General features: G+C 44.5%; 1 protein-coding gene across 12 annotated transcripts in view; it reads left to right on the top strand.

Annotated features, from left to right (window-relative positions):
* The first annotated feature begins 6,183 nt into the window (after positions 1-6,183).
* The window catches only part of JADE1 (jade family PHD finger 1), a 44,343-nt gene continuing 24,965 nt past the window's right edge, over positions 6,184-25,561 (top strand). The window contains exons 1-2 of one of the 12 annotated variants that reach the window (XM_085578299.1): positions 6,184-6,287; positions 15,934-16,011. In XM_085578299.1, coding sequence (XP_085434425.1) covers positions 15,960-16,011 — 52 coding nt within the window. In that variant the 5' untranslated portion in view covers positions 6,184-6,287; positions 15,934-15,959. The other 11 variants (XM_085578297.1, XM_085578301.1, XM_085578300.1 and 8 more) reach the window with 11 other exon arrangements.

The raw sequence follows: 25,561 nt of genomic DNA, 5'->3' as shown, positions 1-25,561 counted from the left end.
TATTGGTTTTTTTTAGCTTAGTAAAGCAAAGTTCACAGAAACCGGAGTGATGATCTGATTTCCAACTTTTCTTCCCGGTGTACTTAGTTAAAAATAACCGTGACAGTCTTGCCTTTGAGCAAAGATGCTGTAATTTCTAAATAAGCAATAAACTCCTTTGTCCATTAAAAAAAATAAGTAACCTCAAAACGATTAGTATAAAAGGTATGAAATCACTCAAGGCCTGTTTACATCCTGAGCCCTGAAAATTTACCATGCAACCATTTGGGGTTCTCCCTCTGGACATCCTCATGCAGAAACTATGCCACCTCCTGTACTCCTCACTGGTCAGGTGGAGTCTGGAGCAGAAATTTGGGATTAGACACATTCCCTGTGCAAATGCAGTGTTAAGGGTATCTTCCCCCTCGTGCTGTGTGTGTTTCAAACAGCACTGAAGGATTAGTCTGCTGTAACATGTCAGGGCTGAATCATGATTTCAAGTCTCTTTGCTTTGCCAGAGGCAGTTTTTATTTGTATCTCGTTACAATTATGGCTCAGTATCCTATTTAGAAAAGAGATAATAATTCTCTCCCTGATAAGAGTCCTGTGGCTTTTCTTATGTTGTGTGTGTATTTCTGAAAAGCTCTTAGCAAAGTGGAAGTGTAACAGTGAGAACTGTATTGGTTTGGGTATGTGTTAATGACACGGTCAGCTCGGGCCAGTTTCTGAAAGGTTATGGGTTCTGCAGGGTTATTTCTGCCCATGGATATATGGCATAAACTGCCCTCTTTATCCCAATACCTCCCCACCTCTTTGAGGGGGTGTGAGAGATGGAGGAGGGTTAGATAACAGCTCAGCTTTCCTATATTCTGTGAACATTCTTTTGTGCTGAATATTCCAAACCTTTTGTTCCAAGTCTTGTTGGATATTGTTGAACCTCTGGACATAAACAGTAGTGAAATCTAAATCCATGAGGTAGCTTTTATAACACTGATGTTGAGTAAAACATCCCAAACTGGTTTTTGTGCTTATTTACACAGTAGAAAAGCTCAACAATCAGTATTGCCACAAGAAAAAGATATTTAGTTTAAGTTTCTCAATTTTTTTTCTGCTTGCTAAACACTGAGAAACTTAATTTCTAAAACATATAATTGGTAAAGTAAAATAGCTGAAATAAACAACACTTGTCTATTTGACTAGATTTCCTTTATCTAGCAGTGGTCGCTTCTTTACACCCTTTTATTTTGTCTATTACTGAGCTGAATTACTTAATAGTTGAAGTAGGTTTCAGGACAACTGCATCTGAAATAAGTGGACCTCTTGACCATTTAAGGAGAAAATTTGCCATCTGTTGAAATCATGGTTGCCACATCCCCTAAGAGGGATTTCAAGCATGGAGACTTAGGAGGGGAGCTTATTTATACCTACTGAGGACAAACAGAATACATCCTATCTCATGGCTAATTGTCCTAAGTTTGGTTTTTGCCATGGAGGGTGTAGGATTTCTCTGCCCTTGTGGCAGACCTCAGTTTCATGGCCTGCAAAGAGCTTTAAATTCAATGAACTGTGAGTCATTGCATTTGGAAGAAGAAATAGAAGCAGCTCTGTGGTGATTCCATCAAGTACTAAAGGGAACCCAAAAGGACCACATGGGAAGTTACTTGCAGGATTTCTGCTCTTTGTAGACATGTTATCTCAAACTGCTCATAGCAATTGGAGCACCTGATCTTTATTTTTTGATTTAATATTTATCCGATTCCTAAAGATCCAGAGTTGCAAATTTTCTTCAAAGTAATTTTGGCCCTAAGTTTTTACTGAAAAAAAAATTGATTTTTTTTTGCACTTCTGTGATAAATTGGTACCACTGCTCCACTTCTAGCAACCAGTTATCAGGTTGCACTCTGCAATCAGAAAATCTGTAATCAGATTCTTTTGAACTCTTCCAGAAGTCTTGTCACAGCACCTTTCTTTCACTATGTGATTTCTGCCTGCACAAACACAATTTAATGTTGAAGTTCATTTAGATTAGCTGTTGTAATGTTGCCTGATGAGCTGCCAGATAGACACGTGTAGATACTTCAGCCAAGATTTGATCTGCTGCTGCTAAATTCCCACTTGCCTGAGGTTTTCATAATCCTTAGGGCATTACCTCGGCTGCTAATTACTTCTCTCATCATGTACAAAATTGTGTTATTTCCCTTAAAGGTGATGCATCACCTTCATCCAGCTTAACTTGCAGACCTGCAAGTCTGTTTCCAGTGTTCCATTGAGCTTCTTGTTCTACTGGTTTCCTGTCAGCTTCTACTTTTCAATTACAACAGTTGGGAAGCACATGATTTCAGTACCTGTACTTTTAGATTTTGGAATGTAGTCAATTTTACCTATTGGGCATACCTGTCCCTGCTTCCTTTTCAGATGAATGCACACTGTCAGCAGTTGCATATTCATGCAATGATTGTGTCTGACTTGCAGAAACATTTCAAGATATCTATGTGCAAAATGTCATGGAGGTATACTTTGTACTGTGTTCTGTGCTGTGAACCAGGCCAAAGGGGAGGATATGGTTTAATCATTAGAAACCTTGGACTGAGAGGCATTACTTCAGGTTTCTATTCTTGGTTTTAATGCTGACTTAACATGTGACTTGTGTGAGTGATATAACCTTTACAGGCCCCTGTCTACCCACAGATAAAATTAGTGTTACAATCTCTACTTCTCAAGTTTTGTCATTAAAAAGAGTACACAGGTCTGTCTGTGCAAGCCCACTAAATAAAGAGTTCACCTCTGAGGATTCATTTTCATCCCTTTCTATCCTAATCCTTCACTGGCACAGCTTCTCCTTCCTGGGGCTCTGGCCCATACACCGAGTTAGAGATCTCTCATGACTTCATCTCAATAAACCAAAGAAACTGTAAACCAGAAGAATGAGGGTTGTGAGCACAGGAGAAATCACATCTTTGGTGTATGGCTTATGAATAAACTAATCACTCTCACAAGCAATCCTGGCAGCTGTAAACCTCAGCTTCAGACTCAAAGGGAATAATGACCTGCCTAATCCAGACACACCAAATTTTGGTAGTTGTGGATAATGAGAGGGACAAAAAAACCAGACCACCAATTAGTGGAGGGTTCTGTGCATAATTTTATGAAGCAGTTAGGTGCCACCATGCCATAAATGATGTATTTGGGTTGGACAAAACTGTGACAACTGTGTTCCTCTATGGCTCATACAGGAACTGCGTTGAGTAAGTTTTATTTCTGCAGGATTTAAAAATATTGCATTTATGCAACTTGTAAGTGGTATAGATTTACATATGCATGAGTCAAAATCTTTTTTTCCCCTTGCTTGTGTGATTAGACCAGCTAGAGACAAAATGGACCTTGAAATGAATTGGCCCAACTATGCATCCATCTTACGGCTCTGCTCTATAAAATACCTGTCACAGGAGATATGAAAACTCTCTGGAAAATCCCACTCTTTAAGTACAATCTAGTGTTGACAGTGCTGATTTGGATCTGTACTGTTCTTCTCCTCAAGTTTCTAATTTTCAAAATAAAAAATAGAAAATAGAAGTTCCTGAAAGCTCGAGCTAAAAGAGCAAAAGAACAGTTTTGAATTTTAAGTGATACTCTTGGACTAAATTTAACAGTGAGGAGAAACTCAGCTTTGTTAGCTACACCTTCATGTATGAGGACTGTATTAATTAGCAGAAAATATTTCAATTGTTAAAGTATTATCAAAATAAAAAAAGGAAGAAGGACGGAAATTAATTTTACTAGCCACTGCTACAGCAACAAATTTCCACAGAAGGGTGCTGAAAAGCTACATAGTCTTTCCTTGGATTTGTGTATCAGCTAAAATATTAACAATCCAAGAGGGAAATGTTAAGAAACTAATAAAACAATAAAGAATTAAAATAAAGTTTAATATATGAGTGAGTGTATCTGATGAAACAACTTACAGAAGGGATCAGAAGTTCTGTGTGCTAGCACAAAGCCTAACTCTAAGCTGGATACATGTTCTCTGAGTGTTCCTGGAATAAATGATAATGCTGGTAGAAAGATAAGTGAGAGAGGCACAGAACCTTATGACATTATTTATTATAAGAAAGTGCCTGTTTTGCTGAGAGGGTAAATACCTATTAGAGACGAGGGGTGATCTTAGAACTCCTACTGACTCTACTTAAAGCAGAATTTTCCTCATCACCTTGATGTTTAGTCAGTGCAGGTAGCAGAAGACTACTCTCTCTTGTTTGACCATAGCTATGCTCGTATCCAACTTCATACCTGTAATGCTGAAGCAGTAACATTCCCTTTTTGTTTTCCAGACACTTCCAAAATTATTCTTCCAGCTCCTAGCCCTTTGATTTTTTAAATATTTCCTTTTAAAACATAGAAGTGTATTATTCCAGAGGAATCTCTGTGGATGCACTGTACTCAGAGACAAAATAGCATCTTTGTTCCAGTTGTGTTACCTTCTTGTAAAGACTGCGCTAGCTGCTTGTGGAGCACAGAGGACTCACATTTGGGGAGTTTTTCTATGGTAATGGAGATAGTTGGTACTTTTTAAAAACACAGCCCATAATTCATGGTACCATGAAAACATTAATGTTATCTTAAATGTGAAAACAATCATGTTATCTTAAATGTATGGCCTCACATGGCTTCCAAGAGAAATGTTTCCTAAAATACAATGTGTAATATAAACTTGGCTACATATGCAAAGGAAAACTAATTACAGGGAAACAAAAATATTGCCTCAAATCCAAGGAGCTTGAGACAGGAAAGTTTCTGTCATTCCTCTTGAGAAATTAGAGCCCATTCACATTTAAGCTCTTCTCAGAAGCTTGTTCTGAACTTCTTGGAAAGAATTCAGGAAAGTGGAACAAATAGCATTTATTGTGATTCTTCAGTCTTTTACAATGGACAATATTATTTAAAATTATTTAGAAGAAACATCATCATATTAACCCAGTAGAAGTGCATGCCTGTGTACAGTAATTGCCAATTGACAGTAGCTTTGCTAACCTTGATTGCTTTTTACGGATTTATGAGAAGCAGTCCCTGAACTCCTGAGGGGCCTGCAGACCACTGAGGGAATAAACTGTCCTGTTCTGTTCTGGGGTTTATACCATGGCACAGCAACAGGTTTAGGAAATACAGAACAACTAAGTCTCCAGTCAGTATTGAAAATTAACAGCCCTGGAAGTTGAGGGGTAAGGTGACAGGGGTGTGTCAGTAAGTTTATTATAATTATCAGTTAACGTGACGGGGTGTGTTGCATGGATCGTCATGGATGTTCCTAATTAAGCTGCTGATGTACAGAAAGCTATGCCAACAGGTATCTTTACAGATCTGGATGCCAAGGCAAGTGTAGGAAGAAAGTAGGGAATGCATGCCTTTCTGTATTTTCATGTAGTAGAAAACAAGGGAATCAAAGTCTTAGATTCAAAAATCTGAAGGTGCTTCAGGGTGTTCTGTGAATAAAATCACAACTGTCTGATTTTCACAGTGAAAGAATATCTCCAGGGGGGAGGATGTTTTTGTAGTAAAGCACAACTTTTTAGGATGTGCAGATTCAATGTAAGTACTGTTTCATTATTGGGTGGGTGGGTGAGACGGCAGAAGAAATGACTCGGTTTGCACGGATGAATAACGACCCAATTCCTCTGCTGAACTAAGGTGTGATTCTTTGGCAGACTGATGTTTCTGTGGAGGCTGCATTAATTTGTATTTGCATACTATGGGGATTACTTTACACAGATCGCCTTAATTCTGTGTCTGAGCTTATGCTGAATCTTCTCTGTGGTGTTTATTACCTCAGAATATATCTGCTCAGGAATTCTGCTCAAAAGGGGGAGTTCTTCACTCAGGGAGCACAGGTGTATGGCGTGAGGTAAAGCGATTTATGTGGAAAAATAAGGAAATCTGCATTCAAACACGCTTTTTAGGTAATGGGAAGTTTAGTATGTCATTTGGTGCCAATTTGAGATAATTTCCTCTCCTGCTAGAGAGATGTGAACTGAACCGCAGATTGTGTTGGCTCTTTCTAGTCTTTGAGAAGTATCAAAGTTAACGAGCCATAGGGATAACGCTGGGGGCTGAGAATAGGGAGCGTGCAGTTTTATTCTTGCCCCGGCAATTATGCGCTACGCATGTGGCCACAGCGTTTAACTCTTGGTACCCTCAGTTTCTCTGCTTGACAAATAGTGACTCACGCGTTCTGCACGGGCAGCCAGTGCATCGCTAGAATTCCTGCTTGCGAAATCGGTTTAAATCTTTTGGAGAGAAGCGTTAATGGTTGCAGGGTAAGGCCAGCAGTGCCGCGGGCGGGATGCGGGTGCAGACACGTATCATTTCCCAGCTGCCCAGCCGCCCGGCGTTGCCTCCCATCTGCGTTTCCCAGCCCGCTGGAACACGAGCGGGAGGCGGCGGGAGCCGGGCGGCCGCGCTCCCCCGGGGCTCCGGCGGCGAGGGGCGGCGGGAGCCCCGCGCGGTGCGGCCGGGCCCGCCAAGAGTTAACGGCGGCTCCCCCGGGGCCGCGCCGCCGCCTCCCCACCCCGGCGCTGCATTATTATTATTATTTCTCCCCCCTTCCCTCGCCTTCCAGTTTTGGCAGGGGATTAAAGCAGCTCCCCCCTGTGGCAGCAGTGACCCAGAAACGAGTTTGATTCACGGAGTCCTTCCTCCATAACAAGTACAAACGTCAGTCAGAGGGAATCTGTGTGTGTGTGTGAGAGTGTGTGTGTGTGTGTGGCGCAGCGAGCCGCGCTCCGTGCCCGCTGCCCGGCGCCGCGCCGAACTCATGCGGCGGCCCCGAGCCCTCCGCGCAGGGGGAGCCCGGCCGCGCCGCCCGCCCTCGTCGCCGCCGCGCCGCCGCCAGCAGGTAACCGTGCCCGCCGCAGCGCCAGCCGCGGAGCCGCCAGCACAGCCATATTTGATGGGGTTTTTTTGTCGCTCCGGAGGCGGCGGGAGAGCAGTTTCGTGCCGAAGGTCGCTGCCTAGTGGAAATAAGATAGTACGTCATTAACATGGCGCCAAGAGCCGCGCCGCTCGGTACGGGGCGAGGGGAGGCGGCCGAGTTGCGGCTCCGCTATCCCACAAGCAACTTGTGCGGGGCTGTGGCGGGCGGAGGCGGGAGGGGAGGCAGCGCTGCCGCCCGGCGCGACCTGCCGCTGCCGGCTCCCTTTTTGTTCCGCTGCGGGCGAGCGGGCAGCGCGCAGCTGCCCAGGTGCAGCAGCCAAGTGAGCCGCCGGTGTGCCGTGCCGTGCCGTGCCGGTCTGCGCCGTGCCGTGCCGTGCCGTGCCCCCGGCCCTGCGCCCCAGGCGTCGCTGCAGGCTGCGCCGCGGGGGCAGCGCCTGGTATCGCCCGCCGCGGAAAGTAGGAAGCGTTGGAGCAACTTGGTAGCCAGATGGCAATGGCAGAGCGCAAGTCTTGCTCGGATACTGATGTGTAGGAAGGGGGTGGGGGAGAGTCATGGCCACTGTGTGTCACCGTGTTACCCAGATGCCCACGAGACCCGTCGCCTCTCGCCGCGGGCGGGGAGCGGTGTGCGTGGGAGAGGAGGTGTTCGGTATGCAGGAGCAGCTTTGTTTCCCTCCCTTTACCACCCCGCTTGCACTTGGATTTGGCTTGGGGGGGGGGGGGGGGGGGGGGCGTAAATGCTTGGAATGCATAAAAACTGCTCATCGGTGAAATTAAACAGAAGTTGCCTTTCGGAGCGGGAGAGCCGTAGCCGGTCTGCCTCCCGCTTGATGGGCGCCGGTGGGCGCTCTACTGGAGGCGCGGAGCGCCGAGCTGTCAGAGCTGGCTCTGTCCCCCCAGACGGGTGCGCGGTGTCTCCTGCTGGAGAACAACTTGCCCGAGCCCCGAAGTGCACGTGTTTGAGAGTGGGAAAAGGCGGGGAAATGCGTGCGGCCCCACCGGGGCGCGGGGCGGCATCGGGGCAGCGGCCGGCAGGTGCACGGCGACCCCGCCGCGCCGGCCCCCGCCCCGGCCGCGGGAGGTGGAGCGGCAACGGGCCGGGGGGCGCGCAGCGAACTTGGGCAGGACGTGGGGGGCCGGCCCCCTCCGGCTGCTGCTGCCCGGCGCAGGCCGAGGGGCGAATCCGTGTGCTCGGGCCGGAGTTTGTGGGCGAGGGAGCGGAAAGGCGGCCGGCGGTGTTGGGGCGCGAACGGAACATCGCGGGGGGCGGCGGCGAACGCCCCAACTTGCTCGGGCGGCGGTCTGGGCAGCTCCGCGATTTGGCTCTTGCCCCCGTGCCTGGCGAGCGGGACGGAGCGGGGCTGCGGCACTGCTGTGTAACGGGCCGCTCTCCCTGGGGAGGTGAGTGCGGCTCCAGCCATCATTCCACTTGTTCCTCTTAGACAAAGCCACCCTGCCCAGCCCTGGGCACGCGTAGTCGCCAGCTCCCAGGAGAATTTTGGTGGTGTTTGTGGGTTTTGGTTTTTTTTTTTTTTTTTTTTTTTGGGAGGGGGGCAGCCTGGAGGATGTTTGGTTGTTTTGGTTTTATTTGTAGAAATTTTTTTAATTTGCTTTTCCCTTCCCGTTCGCGCCCGCCCGTTCGTTCCCGATAGGATGAATTTGGGAAGGGTGGAGGCAAAGGGTGTTTGTTTGTTTGCACCGCCTGCTGGTTGGTTTCCTGTGACAAGAGGTGATAACACAGTTTCCAGAACTGTCTGGGAGTGGGAGGAGAGACGGACAGAGAAAATGAGCTCGTCTCCGAGCTGCCGCTCGATCCGCCGTCCCGTCCACCCCCTCGGTGGCAGCGTGGCCACGGGGGCGGGCGGGGAAGGTGCCGTGGCCGTTTTCGGCAGTGACAGCGCTTTGAGCGAGAGGCGGCGGAGCCGGGGGCACCAAGTTTGATTTGCAGCCGTGGCCGAGCGGATTGGTGCGACCGGCGGCGGGGAGGAGCGGGAGCCGGGAGGGAGGAGAAGGAGGGGGCGAGCCGGGCCGCTTCTCCTGGAAGGCGGCCGTGCAGCTGGCCGGGGAGGTGCCACCCCCGCGGGGGAGGTGTAGCCCGGCCAGGAGGCTGCTCCGTGACCGCAGCCGGCCGTGCCCTGGCGGCTCCGGGGTCGGCGCCGCTGCCGCGAACCCTGGGCGGGCGCGGTGCCGGGCCGGGGCCGAGATGGGATCGCTGCGGGGGGAGGAGGAGGAGAGCCGCCCTGAGCGGTGCCCGGCCGGGCTGGAGCCGGCTGTCGGCGTGAGTGCCGCGTTGGAAGCGACTCCCGAAGGCTCGGCTCCTCTCCTCCTGCGGGGAGTGGCCCCATCCCGCAGCCGTGGGCTCAGCGCACCTGCGAGCAGCGCCTGCCGCCGGCCAACTTCTCCTGCCGGCTCTCTCCGGCTGGTCCTCAGCTGCTCGCCTTATTCTGAGAAAGTTGATTAGGTTCACCGGCAGGTGAGAGTCGGGGCATCCTGAGATCTGTCACCTCCCTGCCCCTTCCCAGTAAAACAGGCCGTGGAAGTATTAGAAATTCCAGTAGGATTCAGCAGCACATCTTAGTTGATGTTTTTATGCCAGCCCCATTTTTTAGAGAAAGGTTTTAGCTGTTATTTTGAATAATTTCCTTTTTAAGCAGGTGCTGTCTTTTAACTAAGTCAGAAGCTGCCCACACTTGTAAACCTAAAACCTTCATTAAAGTTATGCCAAAATATGCTTGTTATGATTCTATTTCTAGATGTTTCTCACACTCAGTGGGATATTGTTGAAACAGCAAGAATTGTATGTTTTAGTGGCAGGATTTTCCCTCTGGCTTCAGATACCACTTGCTCCCAGCTTTTGAGCTATGTTTAATACATATGTTTAAAATAAAATAATAATAATAAACTCCCCTTTCCTCTCACAGCTGCAGATTTCCCTTCCAGCTTCTCTGGTTTCATTCCCAATTCACAGAACCTAGTAAAAAAACCCTCAAACTCCCAGTGTTTCCTCAAATGATTTCTCCATGTGTTTAGTACTGCTGCTTCATGCTCCCATTTTCAACTGGAGATGGCCAAACTGGTACCATTTCCTAGGTGGAAGAGAGGAACTGCAGTGGGTGCAGGTTGAGTTGCAATAATTCTTGGAACGCAGTTCATGCATTGCTTGACATTTTGGATGGTCCGTTTCACTCACTCACACAGTTTGGGAATAATTTGCTGCCACTGTTCAGGTAGTAAGTTAATATTATGGGCTGGCTTGCACAGGTGCATAAATAAGCACATGGATTCCTGAGAAGTGTTGGGTTGATATGGCCAAATTGTGCTTTTCTCTTATATTGATAAATTTTGGATAGGTGTGCTGAATTTGGTAGAAATATTCCCTGTGGAGAACACTGTTGGCCTTGTTTCATGACACTTGGGGGATTTTTTTCCTCCAGATTTAAGGTCTGTGACTCTTTGCACTGTGGATGGTGCTCTGTAATAGAATTTTAAAGTTTTAGGTAAATTTTAGTAATAGCTTATTTCTGATGCGCTTCCTTTTTTGTTTGTTTGTTTGTTTTAGGTCTAGGGTAGAAGCAAAAGAGCTTCTTGTGATGTCAGGTGTCAGTGAAGAAGGGGTGGTGTTATAAATAAGCTATTTAAAAAGAACCCAATAATAGAACCCAAATGTCTCCATCTTCTATTTTATTATACTGTGTCACACTTCGCTTCCATTTGTACAGTAGGTGTTCTGAAGCAATTTCTTGTGTACTAGAGATAATTAGGTCTTCGTTTCATTGCAGTTAGTGGGTTACTTTCAGGAAAAGCCAGTTTTTCAGTTTGTCTTCAGGGTGTACATCTGTCATAACTCTGCTTTCTTCCCATTCTGTCTCTGCAGCTGTTCAGTGCAGTTTGTTACAGTGACACCCGTTAACATGGTTACAGTTAATTGTCTGTCAGAGTTTGAATTATACACTCTTTTACCCAGGGGTTTATGCAGCCCTTGAAAATACTTCAGTAAGAACTGTGCTGTGGAAAACCTTTGACCTGAGGATGTAGATTTTCCCATGTATATTTTTTTTTACAATCTGGTTCTGTTTAGCTATATGCGTAACAAGGACTGACACACTTTACATCTTTCCCTTCGATTGCCTCTCTAGTTGAGGTCAAACTTAGTGAAGAACCATGTGGGGTTCTTAACTGTGTATGTGGCACATGGGGGGGGTGTGTGTGCACGCTGTTGTCCCAGTTTCTTGGGGTAGTGTCTGGATTTCTGCCCTTTGCATTTTTTACACTCTAATCAGTGCAGCTCCTGGGACTTCAGCGTGGGAGAAAAAAGGAAAGGTCTTGACATCCATGTCCAGTGGGGTCTTTGGGTTTTGTTGGTAATTTATCTCTTGGAGAGGTAAGGATGGACTAGCATGGTAAAACGAACACTGCTAAAAATAATGATTTTGCTGTGCTGTGTCAAGTTGCTGAGTCTAACCCATTGCACTGCATCTGTCATCCAATACTTGGAAGTGGACAACAAAGTCTGTATGCCTGCCTGCATCTAGTTGTTTGTGTGGATTAAGATGTTTGTTGCTCAGCTCCACAAGGATATATAAATTCAAATGCTGTTGTGTGGCCTGACATTGATTATATTGGATTATTGTCTTGTCATTTCATTTGCACAGCATTTACAAGTGTTTTGAAAAAGGCTTCCCACGCTCTCCAAAACACAGGAGTCAGTTTCAGGTGGTGTAGTTTTGCCTTCAAAAACAATTTGAGCAAATGCACCATCGAAGTCCAGAGTTGCATTGTTATGTTTAAAGTTTGTATCTAATCATTGAGCAAAACCCGGAGCTTAAGCAAGCATGATTAAAAAGGATGGAAAAGCGACTGGTGATGTGTTTCTGGAAAACAGAGCAGCACTTTCAGCCTCTGGAAAAGCACAGTAGGGTGTGTTGTAAGCTGTGTTTGGCCTCACAGTGCTGCCCTGGTATGGCCAGCTCATCTGAGGGTGACTGAGGACTAAAAAGGCATCGTCTGTGTCCCATTGGTGCCATTTATCATGGTGGTTCCATGAAGTGCTCTTGGATGCTTTGCTTCCCATGGAATTGGAGTAACATTGCCAGCAGAATCGTGGCTGTTTCTTGGAAGCTGTGTTTGGCTGAAGGCTGGCATTAGCCTGAGCCCAGTTTGGTTCCTCCCCGATGACTTGCTAAAGGTTATACTGGAGTGTTGGGAGAAAACATGATCAGCATGCTCTGTGTTGGTCTGACTGATTTCTGAAAGGATGATTTTAACAAAAAGAAACCATTGTCTTTCGAAGAAATGAAACTGAAAGTTTATATATAAAAGTTGCTGAGTTACTAAGAATTTACAGGAGTCACTGGAAACCGATAGAGAGTGTGGCTTGGTGATGCAGCCTTTGTCAGCTTAGGGTTGTTAGACTCTGCAGCAGCTTTGGAAGTGCTGGGCTTTCTCTTCAGGTGGAGAGTGTGTTGGGCAAACACCCCTTGGGGGCTGGTGTAAGAATTTGGGAAAAACAGGTGTAGAAATGTTTGTTAGGAGATCCAGGGCTCAGCCACAAGCACTGCTTGGCTGGCCGTGTCCTCGCTTCAGAGCGCTGTTCGTTCTGCAAAGGGGTTTGGGAGCTCGTTCTGTGGCATGGGTGGGTGCAGTGGATTTTTGTGGGAACTTCTGGGCTGGACAGCAATTATGTGATTGCAGGTACTTAGGAATTGAGCTCAGTCATCTGGGTGTCTCTTCTTGCCCTGCAAGTGTTGCAGGCTGGGGTGCATAGCTTTTACTCCTGGTATTAAAGCTGGTCTGGAATGTTTTACTGTTTTTGTGCTTACATAGGAATTCTCTTTGCTTACAGCCACTTTGCTTACATACACTGTGATCACAGTGTATGCCTGCTGGAACAGGGCAAAAATTTGCAGTATCAGTCTGCATCTAACCCTCACTATCCCTGACCCATGTTTGTTTTTAATGTGCACTTTTTAACATGTTTCTTGTGTGAGTTTGGGTCACCCACCACCTGGCAGAAACCAGTAGGATTTCAATGTGCATGGTTCTAAGTCTCACTAGCTATTCCAGTGTTGTCTCTAGAACATGTGTTCTGGTCTGTGGATATGAACATCTGGTGGCAGCTGTTTAAAATTATTTTAGAAGCTGAAAAAAGCAGTTCTTCTAGTGACAAAATTCCAGGGGGTTAATCTTATGAGGTTTGAGTCTTGCTCTAAGAAGCCAAATGCTGGTTTTTCATCTCTGATTTAGCTCCCTGTAAACTCAGGTTAGGTTAAAAAATGGGAAAATCAGATCTCTGAGTTTTAATTATTTTTTCCTCCGCATGGATCTATAAAACAATCTCCCAGGAGCTTCATCAAATGGGATATTTCTTTTAATGTTACTATTGAGAACACAGGCTTTTCAGTGTGGCCAACTTCAGATGCCTGACTAAAGTGGACAAGGAAATGAACTATCTTATCTAATACTCTGTGCTCACAAAAGTGGCTTCTGCTCTGGCTTATTTCCTGAAGAACTCTGGAGAGTGCTTAAACTGGGAGGTGTGATTACTACTCTTTCCTCCAAAAAGCAACCAAAAAGGGGATGGTCGGTTTGTTTTTTAAAGACAGGTGGTAGAAGCAAGAAGGTTTCGTCTCTTTCCTTATGTTTTTGAATTTGCAGAATGTATGTTAGGGGGAGATTAAGTCAAAATGAACTTGTCCAGAAAGATGTGAAGGAGGAGAACTCCAAGTTTTCTTGTTTGTTGCAAGTTCACAGGTGTTTCCTAGTGTACTTAAACTCTGTTGCTTTGCTTAACAGTGTATTGTGCTTTTCAGACTGTGTGGGAAATAAACCAAGAAGTGAACCAGAAACATGCAAATTACACTTCTGAGACAGGACAATTTTCCTGTATTTTCTTCCAAATTTTCTTTACTTTGTTTATGGGAGATTTTTGCTAAGTGAATATCTTCTTTTACATTGCTGTTATTAATATGTGAACTAACAGAAAAAGTACTTTACAGATAGATGTTCATCCTCCTAGTTTTGGCCTTGTAAGAACTAATTGATTTTTCAGTTCTGTCTTAGCCTGTTTTGAATCTGAGTATTGGCTTTCTGTCTAAGTGACTATATAGGAGCTTGGCTCTGGATCTCTTAAATTTATACCAGGTGTATATTCAGTGGTTTTGATGGTTCTGGCTGGTATGGGTATTTATCCACTGGCAGCATTTCCATCTCCCATACACACAAAGTTCTGGCCTGCTTCAAAGCAATTTCTGGAGAGAATTCTTCTAGCCCTGTAAGAGGCTCCCATTGATGATTCTTTATTCTCTGGCATCAGACACTGTATGTGAACTTTTACTCTATGAAATGGTGACAAAAGGTCTTGGTGAGGTGAATCATTCAGCTTCTCTTTAGTGAGCAAAGCTTGCAGTTCAAAACTGTTACACATTTCAATGACAGGTGTATTAAATCCCACTCTGAAAAGTCACTCTGTGGGAGGGAGGCTTCCCCCCAGCTCTGTTTGCACGTGTAGTATGAAAAAGGAGGCCATCCTGCAATGCTCCTGCTCTTAGGACTGTATTAAGTTCTCTGCAAGTATAAAATAGTATCTCAGATTCAGTTGCTTGTTACTTGCTAGCGGTGACAAAATGAATTCCCTCAAAAATAAAATTCTTTTTAGATGAACTGCTTCTGGAAGAGCAGATATTTTTGTGCTCTATTGTAAATAGTGTCAGGCTTTGTTAGGCTTTTTGGGTTTCCTTATTTTGGGAATCAGTCTTACAAAAGTTGAAAGCATTATTGAATTTCTTAAAATGAGCTGTGTTCTCAGTGAACAAAGCTGAAGCAGTTAATTCCTACCCCGAAGGACCAATGGTAAGAGTTTTGCTGAGAGGTTTGAGGAAGTCTGAACTCACGTGGAAGTAAGGTTAAATTTTCTGCACTTAGCTAGAAGCAAAGGAATATTTTGGTATCTAATCTCCAAATCTGTGTGCAGAGATAGGTATGAGGGATTTGCTGCCAGCAGAGTGCCCAGACCTTGTTGATACAACTGATATGTGGTAAGCGAAGACTCAGGGGTTTTGATGTGCATCTAGAGTCCTTGTCAGTTTAACTTATGGTGGCTATGCCTTTCTGGACTTGTCTTGTCATGTTTTTGTCTGCTCTTCAACTTGCACTTTTTAATAGCTTTTTACATGTAAATACTGACTAGCTATGTACAGCTTCTTTGTTTTTACTGAATTTGGCTTTGTTCCACAGGGAGTACGCGTGAAAATGTCAGTGCTGTGAGAACTGCAGTTAAAAAGATTTGGAATTTTTTGCCTTTTTATCACAGAGGCCAAAATGATTCTTTTATCACATGGGCATGTGCCCATGAATTCGATATTGGTAGAAATCTGGCAATTTGGAGGAACATCTGAATAATCATCTGAATAATCTTACTCCCAAAGAACAGTTAGTGTTAGGCATGGCTCTAGAAATGTGCCTGCAGGAGGAAGTAACTCTCTCATCTTAGAGGGTGGTGCTTTCCAGGGCATAGATGATGCATGTTTAGTTAATCTGGGAAAACTGGGCTTGCTACTGCTGATGTTTTGCTTTTTATATGTAAGTGGATGACTTTAATCTCCGATTTCGTAAATCTGGCACTTAAAACAGGAACAAAATTGCTCCAAAAATATATTAGCCAAAGTAAATATTTACACAAGCAGTAAAAACGTTATTGTATTGCGAATCCAGTGTCAGAATAGGCAGGGGAAGTGAAGCACACTGGCTGGGGATATTTAGTGATTTTAACACCTCTCGGGACAAAACACAGCGTTCTGGTGGGGGGAAAGCGTCGGTGGGATTGTCATTGCCACTCTCCAGCCTTGTTCACCTGCTCACGCTATAGCAGCCTAATGAAGCACCCTTGAGAGGTTCACTGTTCATCTCTGAGCTGCTGGTGGAGTTGTTTGTTTTCCTTTGTGCGCTGGAAATGCTCGCATGCCATCAGAAGCAGGAGTTGATGAGTAGTGTGTGTTATTACCTGGGGTTAAGTGCTGTCTCATTGCTTCCCAGGCTGCCTGCTGTTTCCCGGGGAGATCATGAAACGCCAGCGGCTTCCTAGCAGCAGCGAGGACTCTGACGACAATGGCAGTAAGTGCTCCTTTGGTGTAGAGTGCAGGAGGTTCCGAGTTGGAAAACATGTTCTAATGCAGTGCTGCATGTGCCAGAGGCATTCTGCATCTTGGCTGAACTGGTAGCAATGTGTGTTGTAAGGATCTAGTTTTGATCTCAGTCATTCTGAGCACAGGTGTTCAGTAGATCCAGGATCCCCACCCCTGCTGCTGAACTGACATGTGGTTTTAGTGAATAAGATAAAACAAGAGCTTTTACCAAATAAAATATGAAATAGTTAATCTTGCAATTGACGTTCTGAAATAGGTACCATTGACTGACATGTTGCTGATTACAGCGCTTGTTTGCAATGTCATTTGATGCACAAATGCATACTATATAAACCTTCTATCAAACTTTAAAAATTCTTTACAAATTCACGTCCCACAAAAAGTCAGTGGTCATCTTTGAAATCTTGGCAAGCAGCACAACGTAATCATTATAAGGACAGAGTGAACATGGAGACATCTGCTGACATTGCCCATAGAAGTTTGCATAAGGATTTAAAATTTGCTTCAGTCTTCTCACACCCTCTTACACAGTGGGAAAGTCTAGTGCTTCAAGCTTAAGCAGAAAAGGTTAACGGGCATAAAAGTTGTTCCTCACTGCATTTGAAGATTTTCTTTGAGAAATTGGTTACGAGAATTTGAATTCAGCAAACCACTACTTTGGATGTAGAACATATTTATGGTTTTTAACTGTTTCTGTACTGCTGTAAATAGCACACACTGTGGTGTCTCTTCTCTGTCTTGTGTTTGGATTCCAGTGACGGATAATCTTTCATTTAAGCAAAATCTTAATCTTTCATTTAAGCAGAAAAAACAAGGGGTGGGGGGAGAGACAAAATACCAGTTTGGGGAATGTGCCAAGGTGTCTTATTTGCCCAAATGAGCAAGTAGGTTGCACTTGACAATACTGCAGCTTAGCGAGTTGTCAGAGAGGTTTTTGTGGTTTTGATTTGATCTATCTGGATGCACATCTTCAAACCTGGGTATTTTGGTAGCATTTCAGTCTGAAAATGATTGGGGTGGTTTCCTAGGTGCTTTTGAAAGCTTCACTTTGAGAACTTAGCCCTGTGGTACACTGTAGCCCCACGTAGGTGACTGCTTCACCTGCATTTCTTAGGTGTGTCTGTGCTGCCTGGGATCTGCTCAGGTATGGCCAAAGCTGCCTCTTTAAACAGCCCTGGGCAAACTGCTGCTGAAATGAAGTAGTAAAGGTGAAAGGATTTGAGAAGGTAAGAACTAGCAGGCTGATTAGGAGTTAATCCAAATAAGGATTGAGCAAAATCTGTTACAAGTGAGGAATTTGGCTTGGTTTTGGAGAGTTACCTGCAGTTGGGGGATTTTGGAAGAAGAAACCCCAAACAAATCAGACATATTTTTATTGGTTAGAAGTTTGGTTGAGGTTATTAAAACTGAAGTCAGTGTACTTCCTTAAAGGTGATGTGTACTTCTCAGAAACAAAGCTGTGTTTTTATTTGTAAAATAAACAAGTAGCAGCAAGCATGATATCTTCCATTAGAATTTAGCTTCACCCTGTTTTCATTCCCTAGCAACTTTATAAAATAGTGTTTCATATTAATAATAGTCTTTATTTTCAGTCTCTTAGCTGTTTTTTAAAGCCTTTGATCTTTTCATGTGCCTTGTGTAACAGCTTTTACCAAATAAAATATGAAGCAGTTAATCTTGGAATTGAAGTTCTGAAACAGATACAATTGACTGACCTGTTGCTGATTACAGTGCTTGTTTGTAATGTCATTTGATGTATGACTATTTGGAATAGAGTTACCAACTTAGTGAATTTTATTTTCCACAATATCCATAGGCCTTGATATAAGAAAATGAGTTTGGAAAAGAAAAGGAAACCTCTTACCCTTTTATGATCTGTCTATTTTAAAGCCTGGTTGTTGCAAATAACTTCACTGAATACATTGCATGGCAAAGGTAGGGAGATTTTAAAAGCATTTTCAAGAATTATTTTAAATATATGCCACTTCCTTTGCATTACATTTGTTCTTTCCTTGATTATGGTTTATTTTTTTCCCCCTCTTGTTACAGGTTGAATTCAGATACAGGTTCCTGCATATTTATTCTATTACTGTATACATATTCAGAAGGATCAAGGATTATTAATCAGAGACCCAGATAATTTGAATGTGGGGTCAGCACTTCCAAGGCTTTTTGTCATTCAGACTTCCCTGAAAAGAATGATTGACTTAGCTCAGGTCCTTTCCTCTTTTCCTGTTACAGGAGATACCAGCGGTTCCTTGCACCTACGTTTGAATGTCAAGGGTGTCCCCTTACAGGTTTCACCTTCACAGGATCTCTCTTGCCTTTGGTAGAATTACTGATTACTCTTCACTGTGTTTGTTTCTGTATTCTTACTTTGTCAGTAGTATCTCTGATCCACTGTACTTACAGTAGTCTTAGAAGAGTAAGCAAGTTTTCCCCCCTCTCAAAAAAAAAAAAAATTCTGTTGATTTTTTATGGTCTGTATTGAAGGCTTCAAGTTTTTCACCGGCTGTTTTTCCTTCTCACGGTTTCTAGGGGCTGACAACAATTACATTTGACTTCTGGGCATTTTAAACAGACATCATCTAATTGAAAAATTGAAATTTTAGTCAACACTGAGTTGGAATCCTGTTATCAAACACCTGATGCCCTTTCAGACAGTGGTGCCTCTTGACCCTCCAGTGGACTTGTTGCATCATTATGAGCTCTATGGTCTTTAAGCTTAGGGCTCAGCCTTGCTCTCCCTCATCCTAAAAGAGGATTGTGCCTTCAGCTGCTGCAGTTCTGCAGCTGATTTTGCATACCATGCTTTACTGGACTGTGATCAGTTTCAACATAGGGTCACTGACTAAATGTAACCTGAATGATGGTGGATTTTTGGGCTAGGCTCCAGCATGTAGGCTTTTGCAAAAAAAAAATTGGAAAATATCTTGGCATAAAAAAAAAAATCTACATTTTATTTTCTTGAGCTCAAGATCCTGAATATTTGGAATGTAATAGTAATGATGCCACTAATAATGGAATTTATTAAAAAAAAAAGTTGTTTTTCATTGGATCACTGAACAGAATCAGTTTCCTTGGTAGTCACAAGGAAACAAAGCTCATACCCAAGTGCTAAAAATACATTATTCTGGAGATACAGTAGTTCTTCAGAGGGAGCAAAAGGTGCTCTCATTTTGTGAGATGAAAGAAGGAAGAATGGCTTTCATTTAGGGATGAAATACAGCGGAGAAGAAAGCTTAACAACATGGCTGCAGTCCTAGAGTATGTACATGTGTTTACTGACTCATGTAAGATATTTTCGTGTGGATGTTTATGTGTTTTTTACAATATTTTAGAGCCTTGCAGCTTAAAGTCAGCACCCTTGCTTTCCTCATCACTTCCTTACCCTCAGACTTGATTCTTTTCTGAAAGCTAAGCTCCCAAAAATATTTATTTCACGTACTTCAACCTAACTACTAAGCTGTGTCCCCTTAGAATCAAAATTCTAAATCCTCATTTCAACACAAAGCCAAAATAGCATATTTGAAGCACTGGGCAGGAGGTGTCAGTGCCAGTTTTGCCTGGCAGTTTTGAAGTTAGTCCCTGGATATCTGAGTGTGTTCTCAGGGATTTCATTTTCTGAAATTAGAGGTCACTTTTGAACATCTTACCCGTGAAATATAATTGAATGAAAAATGACTGCAGGCATTGCTCTGGATTTTGAACTTCTGTCTAAATACAGAGGAATGGTGTTGAGAGAGGAGGTTTGGGGAAGTGCCTGAGAGCTGAGAGTTTTTGCTCCTGAAAGCTTTTCTTTTTTGGTCACCTGGCAGAGCTGGTTTGTTCCTGTGGCCTTCCAGATAGTGTAGTAGAGAAGCTATAATGAACATTCATATTAGCTAGGTCCATCATAAAAGCCTTGTGATGTGCATGCTGCATTCTTCAAAGCCTGTAGAAAGGAAATAAGTAATGTTTACGTCAAATCCACTATGCTCCTGTTTTCTGGTGGCTGGCTTTGATAGTTTCTAAGCAAATTTTGCTACACTGCATTTCAGCTTGCTCCTCTGTTGCTAAACCTTCTCTTTGTGATTTGGGGGTCTCACTCTAATGAAATGTTAGATAGTGAAGCTGTTTTAGCTTTTCTGCTCAGTGTTTGACACCTGGCTTTTTAGGCTCGTTGGTCTGTAAATCTGCAAAGGTGGTTTGTGCTGAATATTCCATATGATGTTTCCTGGTGAAATCAAGTTGTGCAGTGGAGGAGTTCCCATTTATAGCTTTAAGGCATTCCTTTTTGCATAAATTGCTTTGACATGTGGACAGCTTGTTTTTGAGAAAGGCTGAAACTCATGGAAATTTGTATAAGGGATATTGTGTGAAATCCAGGCACTCCTTGGTGTCAAAGTAAGTTTGTGCACTGTTTTCTGTGAGCAAGGAATTCAAAGCATGATTTTATTCAGACTTCATTTGCTCCCATGATGCTTTTTCATTTATTCTTGGAGGGGCTATCAATTTATCATACTCCTACATGCAGAGTGACCAAGAGAAGAGCTGAATACACTTACAGATGAAAAATACCTGCAAGATTTACAGAGTTTCACATGAGTTCTGAGAAATGAAGGATTTAATACCTATGGATTATGGAATAGAGTTCTGTAATTTAGGCAGACCCTTATTCTATCATTGCTAAACAAATGTTATTTTAAAGTTAAACGAAATTTGCCAATATCCATTGCACTGACTGAATGACAAGGATCTTAGATTTAGAAAGGGCTTTGAATCCCAGTGGATTCCTGTAGTGTTTGAGATGGATCCCAGGGTGCCTTCACAAAGGTTACTGAGTACATAACCTTGTGGGTGTGTGTCATTTACTGTAGAATTGCAGCCGCTGCTGGCCTGAAAAGTGGTGATTGCATGTGCAGAGCTTTGTGAAAAGGAAGCGAGGAAGGTTTTTTTGGTTTTCATTTGAAAACAGGAGGTAAGGGATGGTGACTGAACAACAGAATGTAGTTACAGAGCTCAGAATTTGAGTAAAGCAGCAAGTGTAGTGGTCACTCTGTGCCTTTGGAAAAGGGTTGGTGAGTGATGACAGATGGTAAGAACGAGCATTTTATCTGAAGGTTAATCTCAGAGTGGGGCAGAGTGGCTTGTGGTGAAGTTGCTGGAGCGATCTGGAAGAGTGATTTGAAAGGCTTATCTTGGCTGATAGGGTATCACATCTGAGGAAGGGACTTCACAAAATGATCACCATCATTTGACAGCAAAAAAGAACTGACAGGAGGAAAAGTGCCAGGAAAACCACAGCTCTGGACACAAAGAGAGCAGGCCACAGAGCTGCTCAAGGAATTAGTAGGTAAAGTCCCCATGGAAAATGTTTTTGCAGGTACTGGGGTCCATCAGTGCTTGTCAGTTTTTAAACACTGCCTCCTAAGGGCACAAGAGCAGGCAATTCCTAAACATTACAAGTCAAGCAGGCAAGGCAGAAGGCTGGCTGGGCTGAACAGGGATGTCCTCTTGGATGTAAGGCAAAAAAGGAAGGTGCATTCTGACTACAGTGAGGTCAAGTGACTTGGGAAGAGTACAGAGATGCTGCTTGCCACTGTAGGGAGAAATTCATATGGCCAAAGCTCACTTGGAGTTGAAGATGGCCAGAAATGTGGGGGACAATAGAGAGTTGTATTAAATACATTAATGACAAAAGGCAGTATTGAAATAGCATCAGCCTGTTACAGGATGAGGATGGGCACCTCACAAACAGGGACATGGGCATGGACAAGGCAGAGGTGTTTAATGCATTCTTTGCCCCTGTGTTCAACACTGATGATGGACCAAGGGGATCTCAGTGCCCTGAGCTGGAGGATCATGACAGTGAGAATCAACTCCCAGTTGACCCTGAACTTGTGCAGAATCTGTTGCTGCAGCTGGATCCCTACAAATCCATAAGGCCTGATGGGATTCATCACAGAATCCTCAAGGAGGTAGCTGATGTCACTGAAAAACATTTCTTGATGATTTTTGAACCGTTTCAGGAATCCTGAGACATCCCAGCTGACTGGAAGCTGGCAAATATCGTCACAATTTTCAAAAAGTGTGAGAAGGAGCATCCTGAAGACTACAGTTCTGTCAGTGTCACTTTGGTGCCTAATCATGGAAAAAATTAATTTAATCATGGTAAAATCATGGAAAAGATTATTTGGGGAGGTATTGAAAAACAGCTGTAGGATAATGCAACTAGTGTTGGTCACAGCCAGCACAGCTTTGTGAGGGGAGACTCCTGCTTGTTGAATCCTTCTACAACAGGGTCACCTACTTAGTTGATCTAGGAAAGCCAGTAAATGCAATCTTTTTGGACTTGAGCAAAGCTTTGGATACTGTTTCTCATAATCCTTCTGGACAAGACGTCTAGCACACAGCTGGATAACCGTGTTACGTGATGGGTGAGCCACTGGCTCATGGGTCGGGCACAAAGACATCAACTGGTGTCCAGGCTCTTCAGGGCTCCATCCTCACCCTGTGCTCTTCAGTGTCTTCCTAAATGGTCTGGACATGGAACTGGAAGGAATACTAAGTAAATATGCTTGAGGACACTTCATTGGGAGGCACTGTCAACTCCCTTGAGGGCAAAGAGGCCCTGCAAGACCTCAGCAAATAAGGGAGATGGGCAATCACCGACTATATAAAGGACAGTAAGGACAAGTGCTGGATTCTGCACCTGAGCTGAGGCAACCCTGGATGTATGGACAGACTGGGGAATAAGAGGCTGGAAAACAGTGATGTGGAAAGGGCCCTGGGAGTAGTGTTAGACGTAAAGTTTAATGAGAGCTAGCAGTGCCCTGGTAGCCAGGAGGGCAGCCCTGTCCTGGGGGGCATCAGGTGCAGCATCGCCAGCTGGGTAAGGAAAGGGATTGTCCTGCTCTGCTCTGCTCTGGGGTGGCCTCACCTCCAGTGCTGGGGGCAGTTTGGGGTGCCACAATATAAAAAAGACATGGAGCTTTGAGAAGCCATCCAAAGGAGGGCCACGAGGATGGTGGAGGGTCTGGAAGATGGAAGATGAGCCATATGAGGAGTGGCTGAGGGCACTTGGTCTGTTCAGGCTGAAAAAGAGGAGACTGAGGAGAGACATTGTGGTCTTCCACATCCTTGCAAGGGGAAGCAGAGGGGTAGGTTCAGATCTCTTCACTCTCATAACCAGGGACAGGACTCAAGGAAATGGCATGAAGTGAACCAGGGAGGCTTAGGCTGGATATCAGGAGAAGGTTTTTCACCCAGAGGGTGACTGGGCACTGGAACAGCTCCCCAGGGCAGTGTCACAGCACCAACCTGGCAGAGTTCACAAAGCATTTGAACAATTCTCTCAAGCTCGTGGTGTGACTCCTGAGACTGGTCGTGTGCAGGGCCAGGAGCTGGACTCCTGATCCTAATGGTTCCCTTCCAGCTCAGCACATTCTGTGATACCATGATTCATTTTTGGAGAGGCACATTAATTTTTCTTTACAAGACTGCTAGACTGAGTACACGTAAGTCCACTGGACTTTCAAGCCTTGACAACATCATGTTATCAGCCTATGAATGGGAGGTGCTCAAATTGACTTTGATAACCTGTGGTAAACTGGAGTTCAAACTGTTATGGTAAAGCATGGCTACCATGGGAGTTAGTCTGGGGCTTGAGTGGCACTTGGGTCTTTTGCTGGAAAACAAGATGAGGTCTAGGAATTCCTGACTGTTTTAAGAGTGCTGTGTGCCTGTGTGTGGTTATGTGTGTGTTCTGTGAGATGATAAAACTCAACTACGTGCTACTGAGGAATGAGATGACAGGTGGCAACTTGTGTTAGAGTGCTGTGGCAGGGAGCTGCAGGGATGGTTCATTATGTGTGTCAGAGACTGAGCACTTGTGCTGTGGTGTTTTAAAGCACTGCAGAGATCGTGTGGATCGACACATTGTTCAGCAGCTGCAACTGGGGAGTTGTCAACTGATAGTAAATTTCAAGGAGCATTGCTGTTGACAAAAGATAAAAGGCTATTGCTTCTTCTGTTTTGATCTTGAAGGAGATTATTGTATTATAATATGCTATAAAGATAAGGAAGATAGATGGGCAAGCCCTCCAGCAACAGAAAAGTGAGAAAGAAAATTTGGCTTTGTGAAATGGTGTCTTAGGTGGTGTTTGCTTGCATGCTGCTTTTCTCTGTGATAAGGCCTGAAGATCCTGCCCGGCCGGCTCTTTCTGTACCTGACATAGCGGAAACTGCCCGCAGAATAGCGCGCTTCTGTTTGCTTCGTGCTGGAATTTGAGTCCGAGTGTGGAGCTGTTCCTGAGTGGCGCAGAGATCCTGCAGGAAGGAGTTGTGGGCCAGGCACTGAATGGAGAGACTGAGCACCTCTGTTGTCTCCTCGGCCGTAGATCTCGGTGACAGCGGTGGCAGCGGCGCCTCGTTGGGCTCGGAGTGAGCTGCGGGGCGGCACGGGCGTCTGGGGAGGCTGCTGCTGAGCAGAAGTGACAGGCAGCCATGGATCTGTGTCAGGGCCGCTTTGCTGTGCTGTGCTGCCTGCTGCAGTGGGGTAGAGCAGTGTATTTACACTGAGAGGAGCACACGCAGGGATCCGAGCCTTTGAAGCGCTCAGAGGCTGGAGCAGCACGTAGTTCTCCAGGGACGCAGCTGGGTGCCTTACAGGTGGCTTTACAACAGCCTTGTGCGTGATGCTTAATAGCTGGGACTTCTCTGCTCATGCTGAGCAGTGCATTAGCTGTGGGGTAGAATTCCCTGAGGCTTTGAATTGTTTTATTGGTTCCAAGCAGTTTTCTGTTTTGATTGGATTTTTTTTTTTGGGGGGGGGGGGGGGGATGAAAATGTATTCTTGACAGATCATTTAATAAAATGATGCTGTTAAAATTGATTAAGTTTTTCCTTTTGGGAAGCATGTGTTCTTCACAAGTGGGGAAAAAGAATGCACACTCCTTGATTGCTTTCTTTTATTATCAGGAGGCGTGTGTGCTACATACACCCTGTGGTGGTATTATAAGAACACTGTATTTACAGTGTGAGTGTTCATAGCAGCCTTGGGGAAAAGAAAAAATTCCTGTTTGAGTCTGAGAAGTCTTTGCAGCACCAATGGTGTGTTAGAACTCTGCCTCCCTCACTGAGGATTACACCTTTTTAGTGGTTTGGGATTCCTTTTTGCTTTTTGTCTTTAAGTAGATAAATGCAAAAGGAAAGCTAAGAGCAGGTAACAGCAGTATGATCCCTCCCCCGTTCTTCTCAGTGATGAAAGCCTTTTAAAACACTCAAACACCTTGGTCATCTGAAAGAATCTGAATTGTGGAAGAATCCAAATGATCTCGGTCTCTCTCCCAGAGTGATGATGCTGAGTAGGCTACTGCATTCATCCTAGACTTGCCGTGATCATGTAACACTTAATAAGATACCTTTTATCTCTGATGTCTTAACAATGATGGAAATGCATATTTTGGATGTTATATTTGGCTTCATGCCTTGGAATTGTGTATTTTTCATATTTACTGTTTCTCACGTGGCTTATG

This window comes from Lonchura striata, chromosome 4 (genome assembly GCF_050655825.1).
Source record: "Lonchura striata isolate lonStrDom1 chromosome 4, ASM5065582v1, whole genome shotgun sequence".
Taxonomy (NCBI): Eukaryota; Metazoa; Chordata; class Aves; order Passeriformes; family Estrildidae; genus Lonchura; species Lonchura striata.
The sequence above is the reverse complement of the archived record's forward strand: the minus strand, read 5'-3'. Positions and strand labels throughout refer to the sequence as shown.